Here is a 17,490-nt window from a genome sequence, read left to right as displayed (position 1 = left end):
ACACATACATATTAATTACTATTATTAATATTATTACAACATGAAAAACGGGATTTGATCTCACGATGACGACAATCGCCTCAGTAGGAGTGAAAAAACAACTATATATAATTTTCGATATAATAGGGTCAATCGACAAAAATGTTGCTGTATTCCCCAATTATTAAGTGTCTATGTTTTACTGAAAGGGGTAATAATGCCACCATAGCATATTTCACTTGTTACTATGGTAATTGTGGTAACTCACATCAACTATATGCCTCCAGTCAATTAATTTAATATTTGAAATGTTGTTGCGGGAATAAAGCAACAAAAGCCAAAATTTATTGCTGTGTAATTTCTTCCACATCACATATTTAATTCTTACGTTCAATTGAAATAATATAGAGAGTACCTGAAACTATAGTGGCATCCATTATCCGACGTGTTGAAATAACGGAATAACCGTCTGATTAACATTCCATTTAAGACATATTTATTTATGTTACTCCCAAATTAACGAATAGAGTGGTTTTCCAAAAGAAAGCTATTTTAAAGCTTTTCGGAAATTCAATACCTGGCGAGTTTGCCGTTTGTGCTGTTTAATTATATAATATAAGTTTCAATGTTTTGAGTATATCGATATCCGTTCCTTTTGTCTCATCACAATTTCGTTACTTCTACACTACTATAAAACACATTATGTTCTGAAAAGGGTTATATCCACGGTTTCTTTAATGTATTTCAACAGTTATTACGTGTATATGTTTCAATAAAAAGGGAATGTTTTCACCATACCGTATTTTCAAAGGATTACAAATAAATATCAATTTGAGTGGACACATCGTTTCCACTGCCTGTATGGCAAGTCACCTTATCGTTGAAACTCGCTGAGAGTAGTTGTGTCTTTTTATGTTAGACATTTCGCGCTGTGGTCATTTAAACGTAAAAAAATATATCAATTGATAGACATGCAAATGATTCTGTTTCAAAGATAAATAGATAGGTAGATAAATGTTTTTGTTTTATCAGAATGTTCAGTAAACTTCTGTGCGTTAATATACAAGTACGCGACACACGACGTTATACTACACTGTGACATGCTGGCATTTGAAATGCGATTCTTACTTATTCATATTAAAGAGATGGAATACAACCCAATCTCTGCCTCAAATAATCTTGAATAATTGTCGAATTCAACACTAACGAGTCGTTGATATATATCAAAGGTGAATCAAATTGGAACGATAATGAGTTTATTGATTCACGTCTTCCCATTGGAAATCTATTCAACCCTCAGGAGAAGCAAAGTAACTCTCCGTGGAATTGATTGTATTGAGGCAAACAATGGTCAACAGTTTCGTAATTAGCCCAAAGTTTATATTAACGCGGCAACGATTTCTGTATAATGGTTGAGAACAATATATGTAAACAATACAATTCCATGCTTAGTCCTTCAGAAATAGACGTATCAATTGCTCTCATTCAGCAAGACGTGAAATATAAAAAAAAGACTTCATAGACTCTCCCGTCAAATTATAATTCCATACAAAATATCTGTGTTCACTAAGTATGCATACTGTTTAACAGATCATGGCGCAACTAATGATTCGATGTCAAATTTAAGTGTACACATTTTTGAAGAAGCTACTCAATACCATTTTCTTTAGACAGTTTATTCGATGCGATTACACATACAATATCAACCGTAGTTCCGAAGAGGCATATACATCGTAGTTTGATACAATATTCACTATATTACATCACATTAATTCTTTACCGCCCGACCACAGATTCTGGGAACCATATGAGTCAGAAAGAAAATGACGTTACCTAAGCAGTGTATGTCGTAAGTCATTTGGTGGTGAATTCTAGTTTAGGTCTGGTTGCCTGACTCTTGTTTGTTTGATGAACCATACCACCGTATGAGTAACATTCCTGTTAAAGGAAGGTAGGGGATCTACTTTCATCTCAATGAAGACTGAATTGTGTGGTTGTTATCACTCCATTTTCTTTAATCATGTTTGAAATTGCAGAAATATTTCCATCATCGCTTTAAGACATCATCATGACTATCGTCAACTTTGATGCCCCATATCCAGTTTCCCACATATTGCCTTGTTTACAACATTAAACATTAACAATAGGGTAAAACCGGAACAACAACAAAAATGATCTTCAAAAGCAAAATTTGGCACTGAAAACAAGTTCTCTAAAACGGAAAATCCACCAAAATGTAAGTTTTCTAACTGTCTCTCCCACGCTTTGTTTTTTTCGTATCAAAATCCTGTGACTAAAACGTGCCTGATTGATATCTGGAAGGCCAGCAAGTTATTAGCTAGTCTTCTGGGCTGATAAATATGCAGGTCAGGAGAGACTGTTTATATGTTTGGGTAATCGTATGTTTGCCCACTGGCTAATTGATGACGGGACGTGGCTGTATGATTTTTCCCATACTGCGTAACAGAAAAAAAACAGTTCTAATGGCATATGTTAATGTAATTCATATACAGAGCTCTGACTGGGCAAAGCAATAATTTCTCCTGGTCCTAGTGACAAACATTCAGTGATTATGAGGGATAATAATATGAGTTGTGTTGAATTTTGCTTTTTGATTTTTTGACAAAAAAGCCTGGTCTTTAAGGACATGCCATGATTACGCCACATCGTGTAGAGATCTGAAAACGAGAGTGCTAACATTTTGCTTTAAGATCTTTAGTATGAAAAGAATGATTGAAAAAAAAATCCACTACTAGAAGAAGAGTGGACTTCAATATATCCGCCTGCCTCTTATCACACCAATCACATAAATGAGAAAATTCTCCCCTAGCTCTCAATTTGTGGAGATCCTCCAAATGCGTAACAGCAACGGAATCATGGGGAGAACACTGTTGTCTTGGAAATATCAACATGTCCATTATTTTTTTATACCTCCCTAAGGCATCTAGCTGAGGTGAAATGTGCTATCAATGGGTCTCCCACAATGCAAACAGACTACGCTAGTCTCAGGGTGATCTGTCTCTCGAGATTAGAGTGTTTTCATCACATGGATGCCACATCGGTCGCACTGCTCCCCATCCCTGCCACGTAACTTAGGGTTCTATTCTTGCTGCCGAAGGGCAGGACCCCTCCCGTCCAACAGCTGGTTTAGTGTGGGCGATTTCGTCCCGCTTTGTGACCAGTACTATAGTTGAAAATCTATGGATTGCATGTTGAAATACATCTCGACTGCTTCGCATTTATAATGAAACCATGTGTCAATGTACGAATCCACGTTTAGAGACCTGCAGTTGTGAAATTATTGAACTGATATCTTATTCCTTGAATTGTTAATTAGGTGTCATCAGATTTTGGAATGAATCGCTACATGCAGATATACGTCTTTGAGGTCTAGTGATGCCAAATAAACTCACTACCCCCACCACATGTAGCAAGTGTCATACCACTACAGGGGGTCCTGATCTTCTAATGATCCATGGAAATGCACTTTTTCAGTTGGCTTAGCTCTAATATTGTGCGCAATTCCCTTGTTTTTCTTGTCAACCAAAAAATGGGAGAATAATGAAAGTTGGAAACCACACCATATTCCAGGACCCTCAACTCCTGTCACACCTACTCTGGCTGGGTTCTGATGACATCAGTGTGGTAGTCAACTGGGGCTTTTTGGCAAACTTGATTTTGTAGCCCTGCTTTACTGCCATAAGGACCGATGATGTTTTATAGCCGGGGCTGGGCGGACAATCTTTTGTAAATGTAGAAACAAAATCAATAACCCCCCGTATCCACAATGAAAATTATGGTGACCCCCCGACAAAGACTAAAAGTAATGTGACACCCCCCCATTTTCAGTTTTTTAAAAACATTTTTATAGTTAATTATTTGGTTTAGTTATAGTTAGTTGGTGTAGATTGTCTGCATACTATAGTCATTGAGTGAAAAATAAATGTTTCTACAACTCAGCGAAACAGTGCACGTCTCCAAGTGCCCGCTTTTCTCCCAGAACTTGTCACTGTATACCACGCCTCACTGTGATCCTCCTCTTCACTGACCAGAAAGAAAGTTGTAAACATTTGTGAGGAACCCAAACTTCAATACTGTATACAGGAGGAGGAGCAGGAGTAAAAAAATAAGATAAACCAAAGATTGTTATATTTTATATTATTTTATATATATTCTATATTACTAATTTTTTTATATCATACTTTATTGTGTTTCCTGTAAATCTTCATACTTTTAGTCATGTGACAGTGATTGCAAACTGCGTATAATTAATAGCTTAGAATCTGTCAACCTATTTATTTCCACTTACTAATATTTATTTATTGTGGTATAATTTACACATTTACATAAAGCACTTTTTATATTTCGAAGTCCGAAAACGGGGACTTATGTTTTGACCTCCGTGTGTCCATGTGTGTGTGTGTGTGCGTGCGTTCGTCCCAATCACAATCAAACTTCACACATGCATCATACATGACACTATACATATGCACATCAATTTGTTACACGGTATGATTCAAGATGGCCGAATGGCAGTCATTTTTGTACTGAAAAATCATCAAAATTAAAATGGATTTTGTTCAAACTTGGTATATACATTGGACATTATAAGACCTTGATGCACATCGTTTTGTTTTTCAGATAAGATTCAAAATGGCCGACTGGAGGCCATTTTGTTTTAATGAATGTGGTTCTAGTGCCATATCTCTGACTTGCTTTGACTGATTATGTTCAAATTTTGAATATTCATTATACATCCTGTCATAGATATAAAGATATATTGGTTTGACGATCCTATTATACAAGGCCGAATGGTGGCCATTTTTGTGCTACAAAATCATAAAATATCAAGCATCTCCGGCATTTAGGGATGGATTTCTTTCAAACTTGATACATACGTTAGACATTACGAGTTCCTGATGCACGTCATTTTATTTTTCAAATTGGATTTTAAAAGGCTAACTGGCCACCATTTTGTTTTAATGAAAGGGCTTCTAAAGCCATATCTCTGACATGCTTCGACTGATTATGTTCAAATTTGTAATATTTGTTATACATCATGTCATAGATATACAGATTTATTGGTTTGACGATCCTATTCAAAGTGGCTGAATGGTGGCCATTTTTGTGCTAAAAAAACCATCAAATATCATTTCTGGCATTTATGGATGGATTTTGTTCAAACTTATAACACACATTAGACATTACGAGTTACTGATGCACGTCATTTTATTTTTCAGATCGGATTCAAAAAGGCTGACTGGTGGCCATTTTGTTTTAATGAATGCGCTTCTAGAGCCAGCTCCGACATGCTTTGACTGATTATGTTCAAATTTTACATATTCATTATACAATGTACATCATATATACATGTATTCAAAATGACTGTTTTAATTAATGGTGTTCCAGTGCAATATCTCTCAATGTGGAAAAGTACTCGTTTGACGATCAGATACAAATGTCAATTATTTTAATGTTAAACAATCATCATAATCATATTCCTGACATGGTTATATTCCAGCTATAAACAAAACTATATATCTTAAATTCGATAACTAACGGGAACTGTGCCATGCATGGCTTGTTTTATTCAATTTATTGTTCTGTAGTCATTATAAATTATTTGACATATAACCGTCCATACTTTACAGGGTGTTGTCATGTATTGTATTTGTCAACATTTACTTCCCCCTCTTGATACTTCAGAAATAAGGACCCCCCGGAATTTTCCGGCCCAGCCCGGGTATTATAACTGATCCGTCCCTAAGGGCCAATGGGCCTTTTGTAATAGTTACACCATAAGCAGTGAGAGGCAGGAAAAAAACATATCCCACTTGTGACCAATTGCAGGGCTTTGGTGCCAACTTCTTCCACCTTCATGGCTATTACTACCACCCCCATGGCCTGCTCATATCTAGCTGTCTTCGGTTTACCATATCAAGGTAATTCATTATCATTTTTTTCTGTATCTTATATCCAGACTCTGTCAAACATTGCAGGTAACAAATCAAAATGATAAGCTGTGATCAGCAAAGGTCATCTAAATAAGTTTAGTCCCATCCAGTCACAAGATTCAAGGTTCACACACTCGTATTCACTGAACATTATTTCTCCATAAATACAACAAATAACAGCATCACATTTTGCTTAAAAAAGAAAGTAGCACATTTGGCGACCAAATATACCAAGTAACATCTTCCGTAGAAACATGAAGGTCCTGCAAAAGTGGCACATGTCGCTCAGCCTGTGGCCTCCAAGTCAGTGTTAAGTTACATCAGAACTGGCCTCAAATGTAGCAGCCATATCCAACATATAAGATAGTGCAGGCAATCAGATATGTGTACTATCGCCTACTTTCCTAGCTTGTATATCAGACAGGTTATGTACTATCATAATACTACATAAAGTCAAATTGTCTCTGTTGCTGAATAAAGGTACATCTGGTCCATCAACACCACTGAATCATATGGGTTGGGATTGTTTTCCCCCACCTGTGAATACTGTAACCTTGTTCCCACTTATCTGCAGTATCTTGCATCATTCGTTGTATCAGTCACTGATTCAGTGAGACAGCATTGGAGGGGCCTATATGGGTAGCTGATGGGTGAAACCATTTACACTCTCTATGCACTGTTTGACTATAGTCAGTGATCAAGATAGCAAGCCATAACGTTGTTCAGTATCTCAAGTTTTTAAAATAAAAACGACAAGGAACATCTGCAAACAGGTGAATGAATATGTACTCTATGTGGGTACAACTCCCATAATCTAGTTTTGTACTGACAACTAAAAACTTCCACTGACCCATGTTCAGAATCTCAGAGTACACAAGTGCAACAAAACTATTTGTCATACATGTATACTTGCTCAAGAAACTGCATTCATAAATCTGAGTGAACCTTGATGTACATGACTTCTTTATTAATTAAGGTCTTAGTATATTACCAGGACCTGGGTCAAAGCAAAAATCAAATAACTGCATCGATTTAATTTGCATATTTTTGGAAGGATGTGGTCATTATTGCCAAAAGCACATCTACTCGTGTCAAGGTGTAATTGTACCAAATATGAATAAAATCGACATGGTGGTGGTAGAGATAGCAGCAAATAACTGCAATAATCTAATTTGCATATTTTTGGGAGGGCGTGGTCATTACTGTCAGAAGCACATCTACTCGTGTCAAGGTGTGATCCTACCAAGTATGAACAAAATTGGCCCAATAGTTCCTGGGATAAGAGCAAATAACTGCATTGATCTAATTTGCATATTTATTGGAGGGCGTGGTCATTACTGTCAGAAGCACATCTACTCGTGTCAAGGTGTGATCCTACCAAGTATGAACAAAATTGGCCCAATAGTTCCTGGGATAAGAGCAAATAACTGCATTGATCTAATTTGCATATTTATTGGAGGGCGTGGTCATTACTGTCAAAAGCACATCTACTCATTTCAAGGTGTGATCCCACCACATATGAACTAAATTGGCCCAATTGTTGTTGGGATAAGAGCAAATAACTGCATTAATCTAATTTGCATATTTTTGGGAGGGTGTGGTCATTATTGCCAAAAGCACATCTACTCGTGCCAAAGCAAGGTGAAATCATACCAAATATGAATAAAATCGATACGCTGGTGGTGGTGGTAGAGATAGCAGCAAATAACTGCATTGATCTAATTTGCATATTTTGGGAGCGCATGGTCATTACTATCAGAAGCACATCTACTCATGTCAAGGTGCAATCCTACCAAGTATGAACAAAATCGGCTCAATGGTTGCTGAGATCAAAAGAAATAACTGGATTTAGCTAATTTAGGCAGAGGGTTCTTCGAACCCGCCTATTCATATAGTTCATACCACCATAAACTTGGTCAGTTAAAATGACTATTTTGAACTGTAGGCATTAATCAGCGATTTTGCCGGTGATGGAGAGATATAATCTAGGTCAGGGGAAGCCCCATTACCCCATTTTGACAGCTGGGGGATGACGATCAGGGGAGGATCGTGTCCTGGGATTTGGTTCTAGACGAGAAACCCAATTTGTGTCTTTAGCACAAATTCATTGTTCACAACGGTGGTACATCATCCGAGAAGGTCAATGCCCCCAGCTCTTGTCGACGCCTACCTGAGACTATTTTCCACGTCAAAAATTTGAGTGGTGCTGATCAGAGAGGCTTAAAGATTGGTCTGCTTAGAGTGAACAACACAGCCGACAAGTCCCAGTTGGGCAGTTCCCTTGTATGGGGTCTCGGCATCTGGATAATAGGACAATCGGCTAGTCTTGTTCCTGTACGTTCTCAATGGTGGGAGACAAGGCCGACCTGTAGCCAACAATCACTGCGTAGGACAAACTCACTTCATCAAACAGGTGGATGAAGGAGCCTGCTACCTGGCCAATAGAAGGATGGTATGGATCAATCTCCCTTCCGCTACACCAATCAGTGTATGCCCGCAGCCTAGAAATGTAGGACGCGTTGGTGGAATCCCTGTTTGCTCTGACCAGGATGTTGGCAGCATGCTCAGATAAAGCTTTTGTATGTGCGGGTCTAATGAGAGCCTCTATGCATGTAAGTGATACCCACTGGGCTCGCTGGTAGTGCGCCATCTGGTTGGGACGGCAGGTCCGGTAAGTCCGGAAGCACTACTAGTGTTTCGACTAGCATTTCCGACAGAAGTGGAAACTAGGCCTTGCTTGGCCAATTGGATGCGACCAATGATAATATGCAGGTGTGCACCTGTCTAAGTTTTCTCCGGTGCTCGGTGAAATAAAGCGAGAAGGAAGAAAGGCATACACAACTAAGTTGGTCCACAGGGTTAGCAAAGCGATCCTGGCCAAGGCTCCTGGAGATGGCAGGAGTGTTACGTACGTCAGGAGCTTGGCATTCCGGGGTGTGACAAACCAGTCTAACCTTGAACCGTCCCACAGCCGAAACAGCCTGGAGGCTTGTATCAGCCACTCCATGTTCTGGAGACGGAGCCGCCCTAAAAGGGCCGTCTGCCAGACTGTTCCTCATCCCTGGAAGATGGTGTGTGTTTAGCTCCACATTGCATTCCAGACACCAAAGGAGGATTTGCTATGCTAGGACTGACAACGATGGGGAACACGTCCCCCTCCTTCTTTAAGGAGACCACCGCTGCGTTGCCTGTGCGGAGCAGGACTCTGTGGGCTCGAACTACGGGTAGAAAGCATGGTAGTGCTAAATATACTGCTTTCAGTTCGAGCCGGTTGATATGGTATTCCCAAAACTAATGCAGGGGCCATATCCTTGGGCTTGTTCGTCCAATAGATGCGCTCCCCATCCTTGAGAAGAGGCATCTGTTAACAACCCTTGTCCGGGTTGTGTAGTATTCAGTCGTCTAGGTACGGATTGAGGTGTACCGACATGTGGTGAAGCAGCAGCACTACCAATTTCATCACTCTAGTGAACACGTAGGGCGCTGTGCATAACCCTAACGGGGGCACCCGAAAGTTGAATACTTGGCCAGCTGGGCGATTCGAAGGATATGGCAACTCGCTGGGTGCATCAGTGTGTGCAGGTAGGCCCTGCTTAAGTCTAGTGGGGCTAGCCAGTTAAAACGGTGGAAGGAGAGAAGAATCCTGAATGACGTCTCCATGTGGAACCGATCAAGGAGCATGTACTGATTCAGTCTGCCTAGATCCAGAACTAGACGCCCGCCACTTGTAGATTTGGTACTACGAACACATTTGGGTAGAAGCCTGGACTTAGTTCCGGCTGATCTACGCAGTGTATGGCATCTTTTCCCAGCAAACTGCTACTTCCTGCCTGATTGCTTCTGCCTTGCGGGAGTCCCCTGGCAGTGCCCAACAGGGGAGACACTGACAGGGGAGATGGAGATTTCAGCGGTATCCCATAACATGATGTCAACACCTGGAAAGGTCCAGGGATCGGACACACGCTGTCTCCAAACCGGACAACACCGGCGCAATCTGTGTACTACAGGGATATGTGGCCATGGGTTCGACAGTTGCGAGAGGGTTGCTCTCTTCTCCCATGAGGTGAGTTCCCCAAGGCCTGAAGTAGTCACTAAGTTGTGACCTGGCCACTTGCCGAACACATGGCTGTCCCCCCGGTTGCAGAGGTAAGCGTTAAACACGCTTCCCCACTGATGGGGTATTCGTCCGCCCGAGGAGGGTGAGGAGCCACCACCTGGCTCTTTCCTCCCTGGGGGCGTGCCACTACTCTTCCCTCCCATGAAAGGGTATGAGCGCTTGCCTCCTAGCTGACTCTGGCTAGCACATGACGCCCTAGGGTGTTGTGTTTTCTGTGCTTGGAGAGTCCTCGGCTTGCCCTTGGCAGGGCCAACTGGCTAGCAGATTCGATCTGAACCCTCTGGTTCATTGCACTCCGAAGCTCCGAGACTGTACCCACCATTCCCTGAACAAAGAGGGTGGAAGATGTCCAGTCTGCATTACTGAGTGTCTCGTTGCGCAGTAGTGGCCCCAGCCAAGAGAGCCAGGTGACACTAGGGGATGTCGCACGTAGATGTGTGGTGGCCCACCAATAAATGGGTGCGTTCTGTCTCTGAGGTCTCCGAGTCCTGGGCACACACAATAATGCGCTCAAGCAACTCTGCCCTCAGGGCGTGATGAATCGTCTCAGATTGAGCTGGTGAGAACGCCCATGGAACGTGCCTGTCCCCCTTTTCCCGGTCTGTCCAATGGAAATTTGTGGTACCAGGGTCTGGGGAAGGAGCCTTGGGATCCGGTTGGGGTATTTTGGTCTCATCCCACACTTTGGGCACTGATCCCGAAACCACACAGACCGGGTAGCGTTTGGTCCAGCGGAAAGTGTTGCAAAAGATTTACCCCACCCGGGGGCCTTAAGCGTACCTCCTCCGCTGCTGACCTACCTGGCCTGCCAGTGACACAATTTGCCCCGACAGTCATTCGACCAAAGCCCTCAACTCGGAGGCAAATCCAGCGCTGTGTGAGGAAGGATCCACAAAGGGACCCGCTACGGGAGTCATAGAAGGAAAAAACCTCCAGGGGCACAGCCTCGCTGTAGCCGGTAAAATTGGGTAAACCACCGTCTGAAAACACAGACTGTGAGAATGCCCTCTGATCAGGGATATGTGGCCATGGGTTCGGCAGTTGCGAGGGGGGTGCTCCACTCTCGGGCCTCCTACTAGACATCCCGGTACATGAAGCACCGGTAGCCGAGTGTGAGGACTTTCCACTCATGCCAAACACGCAACTCACTTTAACCAACTTTTACTGGACACACGACCTTGCTGTGAAAAAACGAGTGACACAGTCAGTCTCAGCGATTTTGATGGCTCTGAAAAAAAAATATCTCAGGCCTCAGAACTTCGGTGAAAAACACACGCCTTCAAGGCAAAGACCTCGAGCCTCGCACGCAGCCACGGCGAAAAAACATATCGGTTGCAGGTTCTATGCTGGTAAATTCTGAATATAACCACTGCACAGTCGACTCGAAAAAGAGGAGACCAAAAAACGGCAGCGAGTCATGGAGCTGTCATTACATCTATTCATTTCTAAATACGTAGATCAAGCATAAAATGAAGACGACATGCATGAGGGAAGCGAATTATAGTAAAAGGTGCCGCCACGAAACCAACAAGTGGTTACGTAGTGGCGCCGGCTTATAATTTCTTTGTTGTGAAAAAAGAAAATATTACACACAAAGGGGAAAATGACACAAGGGTAAAGAATATCGAATGCCGCCCAGCAGCAACAACCCAAGCTAGAAACCTAGACAGGAAAAAAGCAAGCGATCCAGGCAGAGCTCGCTAGATTTCATCTCCATTCGAGGCGAAGAAAAAATCAAAGTGATTGTCCAGCCGTTAATGGCGCTGCCATATGGCCTTGGTTACGTGGTTCGTGACGCAAGGGAAAGAGACTCTTGGGGTCATGGGGCTTCCCCTGACCTAAATTCTATCTCTCCCTCACCTGCAGAATCTCTGATTAATGCCTACAGTTCAAAATAGTCATTTTGACTGACCGGAGTCTATGGTGGGTAATTGAACGTAGTGAATTTGCATTTTTGGGTAGGGTGCGGTAATATTAATAAAAACCTGAAAGATGACTTCCGATATTAAGGAAGCTATTTTTAAATTGAGTTCTGCAAAATTGGTTCTGAGTTCTGAAAAGTATACACTACTGATCAAATACATTTGGTAAAACTTGTGAATCAGAAATCAGGAATTCATGAATCTGAATCTGAATTTAACAGAATCAATTATTCTGAGCATGCTCAGTTGCTCTGTCAGTGTAGTAGAGAGAGGTAATTTTGGAAAAAAATCTTGAAAAAGGCCCACTTAGGATTTTCAGATCTGGAAAACAAATTATGTGCATATGTAACACAGACTTGTTCATCAACCTGCCAAGTTTCATTGACATCTGCAGCAGAGTCCCTGTGAAAATGTGAGAGATAACTTGCAGCAACTTGAAAATGAGAAAGAAAGTAAAACTAGTACTCCCCTTTCAGGTTTCGCCTGAACAGGAACTAATTACAAACAGTTAATATCGCTTCCGAAGCCAATTAGAATTCTACCACTTCTATAAAACAATTTTAAGCATTCTGGTCTTCATCTGTATTTAAATTTTAGCTTCAGAACTTTATTAGCAAGCATTTCTTGGCAATTTTTGGGCAGCTTACTTTTTCTGGCTAATTCACTTACATAAAATATAGGGCACTGGATCGCTGAGGTGACCAAAAACAGAATACTTTACATATGATCTGATGATTGAATCTCAGGTAATGTTTGTAAAAATTCAATTTTTTTGAATCAGTTATTAAGTAGACCATACATGAAATATTTGTTATGTAACTGAAGGTAACTATATTGCAAAGACAAAATTATACAGATATTTATATGCATTGTAAACAAGACTGAAATGTCAAATTGTTGAGTTTTATTTGAATTGTAGAATACTTATAAATCACTAATAAGTAAATTAATACTGCATGCACAGATTGCAGTAAATGCTGTTCCATTGGGTGATTATAGTTTTCTCTCCCCTCCATGATTGGCAAGTGAGATATCAGTGGAAAACAATTATCATAAAGACAACACCATGTTTTGTGTTCTGCAGATCACACCAAAAGTCTTCATAGTGTATAGTATGTTTCTACATTGAACAGTTCATTTTAAGATGATAAGATTCTAATGCTATTTAGAAACTCAACTATAGATGTCATTCATCTATTTCAAGTTGATGAGCAGCTATTTTCTTTTCGTAGCAGTGATTTTGAATTCAGCTGGATAAGAAATAAGCCCTGGTTTGCATTTCACGTCATTCTCTGCACCGGAGTCATCGAGACAGAAAGAGAAACTCTTCATCAATGTAGCAAAACACATGAACAATTCTAATTTAGCCAATCGTTCACCAGGACATGAAGAAGCACCTAAGTAAATAAAGATATGATATACATGTTAACTATGTATTATGAACAACACTAGTGTCTTCGATATTATTTACTAAATAATTTTTAGTTCAATTGATATCTGATCTCAAAAATTAATTAAAATGTACCGATACACACTATTATGTTTTATTTAAAGGTTTACACTACAATTATGCTTCCTATGCATAAGCCAATAAATCCTGCGCTCAAAATTTCAAGTTGAAGAGTAGTTAAATCAAAGACACTAGAGAAGACTTATCAAATCAAATTAATGTAAATGTCAGTAAAAAAATTAACTGTCCCTAAAATCCTAAAATGAAGCTGAATCAAGCACACTTGTGCTGGTATTGTTAGAAAAGTTGACCCAGCTAAGTAAATGTACGTCATCAAAACAATTTTTTTACTGTTATTTCACTCACAAATCTGAGACTTATATAACAAAACAGTTATATTAATATATTGTTTTGTGAAAAATTGTTTTAAAAATAATTAGATACAAGTTATTATTACAGTGTGAATTTTGAAAACAGGAAAGATTTGCATGATAAAATAGTTATTCAAGAATACTGAATTACTCTAGAGAAATTTACACTGATAAATAAGAATTAAGTTAACTTTCAATATATTTTGTCCCATAGCAAAATTTCAGCCTCATTAAAAAAACCGCTCACCTAGAGAATACGGCAAGAATCCAAGTCTGCTTTTAATCTCTCCATTGACATTCAGGAATCTCTCTGGATCAAACTCCTCAGGATTAATCCAATAATCTTTATCCAGGTGAGATGACATTATATTTATCAAGACTGGAGTGCCCTTAGGTACAATGAAGTCCCTGAACTCCACATCATGAATAACAGAGTGAGGCCATGCTAGCGGAAGAACACAAGCCAAACGCTGACTTTCTAATATAGATGCTTCAGTATAACTCATCTGTGAGGAATTAGAAAAAGACAGCGCATTTCCTGTTTTTAGGGTAATACCAATCTCTTGCTGTACCTGTTCTTGTACATGTCTGTTCTGAGCCATATGAACAATAGTCCATAATATAGTAGCGCATACAGTTTCACTACAGTTGATTATCAGATCCACCATTTGGTACGAGAATTCCATATCCTGTGGCTCATCATGACTCAAGTTCTCATCATTCAACTTTGATATAGCAGTAATCAATTTGGCATGACTTGTTCGAAGTGACTTAACCTTCTGAATTGGCAGGTACCACATAAGTGGCTGGAAATTCAACATGGTACTACCAATGTAAGCTTTCATGAATTCTCTCAAAGCTAATACAAGTTCACTGAATGCTGGATTAGTATGCTCAAACCTTTTACCAAAACACATATAGCAAGCAATATTAGTTGTGAAAATATGAACGTGATGAAATGGATCAAACTTCTGACCATTCTCATCAATCATACTTTCAACCAATAATTTTAGCTCTTCCTTGATTTCATTTTCAAATTTTGGAATCAGTTGTTCATTCATCATAGATTCTCGTACTAGGTTGTAAGTGTCTGGTAAATCCTGGGAAGAAGACAGGCCTGTAATTAAATGATAAAGTGAAAAATAATAAGACTAATAATAATGTTTCATATTTGTTGATGCATGTATTAGTGAGACAAATGATCTTTGTTGTACTACATGAATACTCACATAGGCATATTTGAATAAAAAACAAAAGAACTCAACTCAGAATGCATGTATTGCATCACTGCAGCATTTTTTCAAGAAATCTTTGATTGAAAACAAAATTTATTTTTGTTTGCCATAATAGAATAGACCCATCATTTACATTTAGTGTCACAAACATAATTTTGGCTTGGTATTACCGGTATATATAATAAATTGGCCCAAAAAACACAATTCATGTCTTCCTTAATACTATTCATATTGGGACAAAGATCTCTTTCTGTGTCAATTCCAGTTTGAAATACTGTGTTCGATAGTTTGTTTGTTTTGAAATTTGAAACACAGAATCAAAAATAGGGAGTGTGCCTGCCATTGGTGGTCTTAGTTGTTTTATTTTTTAGTACATTTTGTGGCAAAATAACATGTACATCACATCACAAGAGATCACAACATGTTACACATTTTATTTGCATAGAAAACTATTGATGAAGTCGCAACATGGCTGACAATATCTTGGCAACATGATTTAAAATATGAACATGCAAAAAGTTCAGATTTATCAATATTATCTCTCTGCACACTGCAAATATCAATTTTTAATAGTAGCCATTGAACTAATCAGATTAAAATTTGATGAATATCGTGATGAGTTTGTGACCAATAATATTCAGAATATAATTTTCAAAATTATTATACTTGACAAACAGCTGTTACACAATGTTATGTGAGCTTAAAATGTTTTATGATATGTCATTATACTTTTATTTGATCTGGACTTGGCAACTGTTGAGTCAATATAATAACATTTTATGGCATTCATCTGTGCATTTATTTTTTTACTACTTGATACAGTATGCGAGCAAATGTTACGAATCGGTATGTGAATAATTTTGAAGTTGCAATTAAAGTTTCATACTAGCAGAATTTCTACAACAAGAATTTTATAGTTGTCACATTTCAAGCTTTTTTACCTTAGAAGGCATAGTAATAGGGTAATATATTAAGTATTAATTTATGCAGAGCGGGATTTACCAGTAAATACTAAGCATGATGCATTTCTTGTTCAGAAATAGTTTGAAGTAAACTCTTATTGGTTTGAAAATCATGGATACTCACAGTACAACAAAACACTTCCTTTCATCTTTATAAATATTTATACACTCAATGGCAGCTGAATCTAACCCGTCAATCAAGGTGCACAGCGACATCATTTGAAAATGTTTCAATGTTATTCATTTGACCATTAAAACTTTGTTTAGGTTTTAATAATTATTTTGAAATCTTTAAATATTTAAATTAAGGATGAAGGGAATGGCTTTGTTGTGCTGAGTATTTACAAAGGGCAATTTTTTTCAGTTTTAAGGATTTATATTTAAGCTAATGGAGGGTTCTATTTGAACACTTTTTCACAATTCATAAATATTGTGTACTAGTATATGTGACATGTGTTGTATAAGCATTGTATATAGTATACTGTAAAATACTTTATTTTAGCTGGAATTATAATTTTAGCTGAAAAAACTTTTTGGGTATTTTGCATGGAATTTATTTTCACTGATTTTTTACGAGTTGAATGTAAAATATAGAAAAAGAGGTATTTTCACTGGATTTTATTTGCACTGAATTATTCCTTCAGCAAAAATTAATTCAGGTGAAAATAAAGTAATGTGAAATACTTTATTTTAGCTGAAATAAATGTTCGCTGAAAAGTGTTTTTGAGTGTTTTGTATAGATTTTTTTTTCACTGATTTCTGACGATTTGAATGTGAAATATAGAGAAAAGGTATATTCGCTGGATTTTATTTTCACTGAATCACTCCTTCAGCGAAAATAGCTATTTCACAGTAGTTGTATTTCCGTATGACCCTGACCTCACCTGACCTCGACACACAGTACTTGTTACCAGGGCTGTGGTTTTATAACGAAATTTGGGGAAATTACATGCAGTCATTTTAGAAAACATCTCAAGGGTTCGAAAGCGTTACCTTGGCTTCCGTTTTTTTTTGGGGAGGGGGAAATTCAAGTTTGAAACTTACCCATGTTTCCACGCAGCCGCTGAAGAACCCACCACGGCCGACCAGCAAAGTATTTGTTTTTTTCGCCAAGAGTTTCGTTTATGATGCTATATCCGTTCAACACAACTATGGTTTGTGAAGTTGCATTAATTTGGAAACATTCGCCATAATGTTCTCGTAATTTGCAGAATGTTTCCTGTGGTGTTTCACCCAATGCGTACATGCTGCTCGCCGTTGGAATGCCAATCGTTCCAGGCTTAAGCACGTAAATTATCGCTAAAATTACCAGTATGACAATTAAAATTGTCATTAAGCTTATGCCGAAGTACTCTGGATTAGCTTTGAATACTGTTGCCGCCATGTTTATAACTTTGAAGAAAACCCTGACCAGAAATTCAAACTTGAACAAACTATCAACTTGAAATCAACGGTCGCGTACTTCCGGGTTCGTCTTTGCCGCGTGTACGACGTCATCCA

General features: G+C 38.9%; 1 protein-coding gene across 1 annotated transcript; it reads right to left on the bottom strand.

Moving 5' to 3' along the window:
* Positions 1–12,779: 12,779 nt before the first annotated feature.
* On the bottom strand, positions 12,780–17,469 carry LOC100378882 (cytochrome P450 2U1-like). Its single transcript, XM_085501432.1, has 3 exons — positions 17,035–17,469; positions 14,041–14,910; positions 12,780–13,369 (listed from the first exon to the last, which is right to left on the bottom strand). The coding sequence occupies exons 1-3, from the start codon at positions 17,372–17,374 to the stop codon at positions 13,188–13,190; spliced, it is 1,392 nt and encodes a 463-aa protein (XP_085357558.1). The 5' UTR covers positions 17,375–17,469; the 3' UTR covers positions 12,780–13,187.
* Positions 17,470–17,490: the final 21 nt, after the last annotated feature.

The sequence above is a fragment of the Saccoglossus kowalevskii genome, chromosome 1 (assembly GCF_978046115.1).
Source record: "Saccoglossus kowalevskii chromosome 1, keSacKowa6.1, whole genome shotgun sequence".
In the NCBI taxonomy this organism is placed as follows: domain Eukaryota; kingdom Metazoa; phylum Hemichordata; class Enteropneusta; family Harrimaniidae; genus Saccoglossus; species Saccoglossus kowalevskii.
Note: the sequence above shows the minus strand (reverse complement) of the source record. Positions and strands in the feature narration are given on the sequence as shown.

What these genes read in the sequence shown, in the direction of transcription:
- LOC100378882 (XM_085501432.1), bottom strand. Translation starts at nt 17,374, where the DNA reads ATGGCGGCAACAGTATTCAAAGCTAATCCAGAGTACTTCGGCATAAGC. An exon ending in GCGGCTGCGTGGAAACATGG is followed by an intron (nt 14,911 to 17,034) that starts GTAAGTTTCAAA and finishes ATTTAATTACAG; the next exon opens with GCCTGTCTTCTTCCCAGGAT. An exon ending in ATTCTTGCCGTATTCTCTAG is followed by an intron (nt 13,370 to 14,040) that starts GTGAGCGGTTTT and finishes TTATTTACTTAG; the next exon opens with GTGCTTCTTCATGTCCTGGT.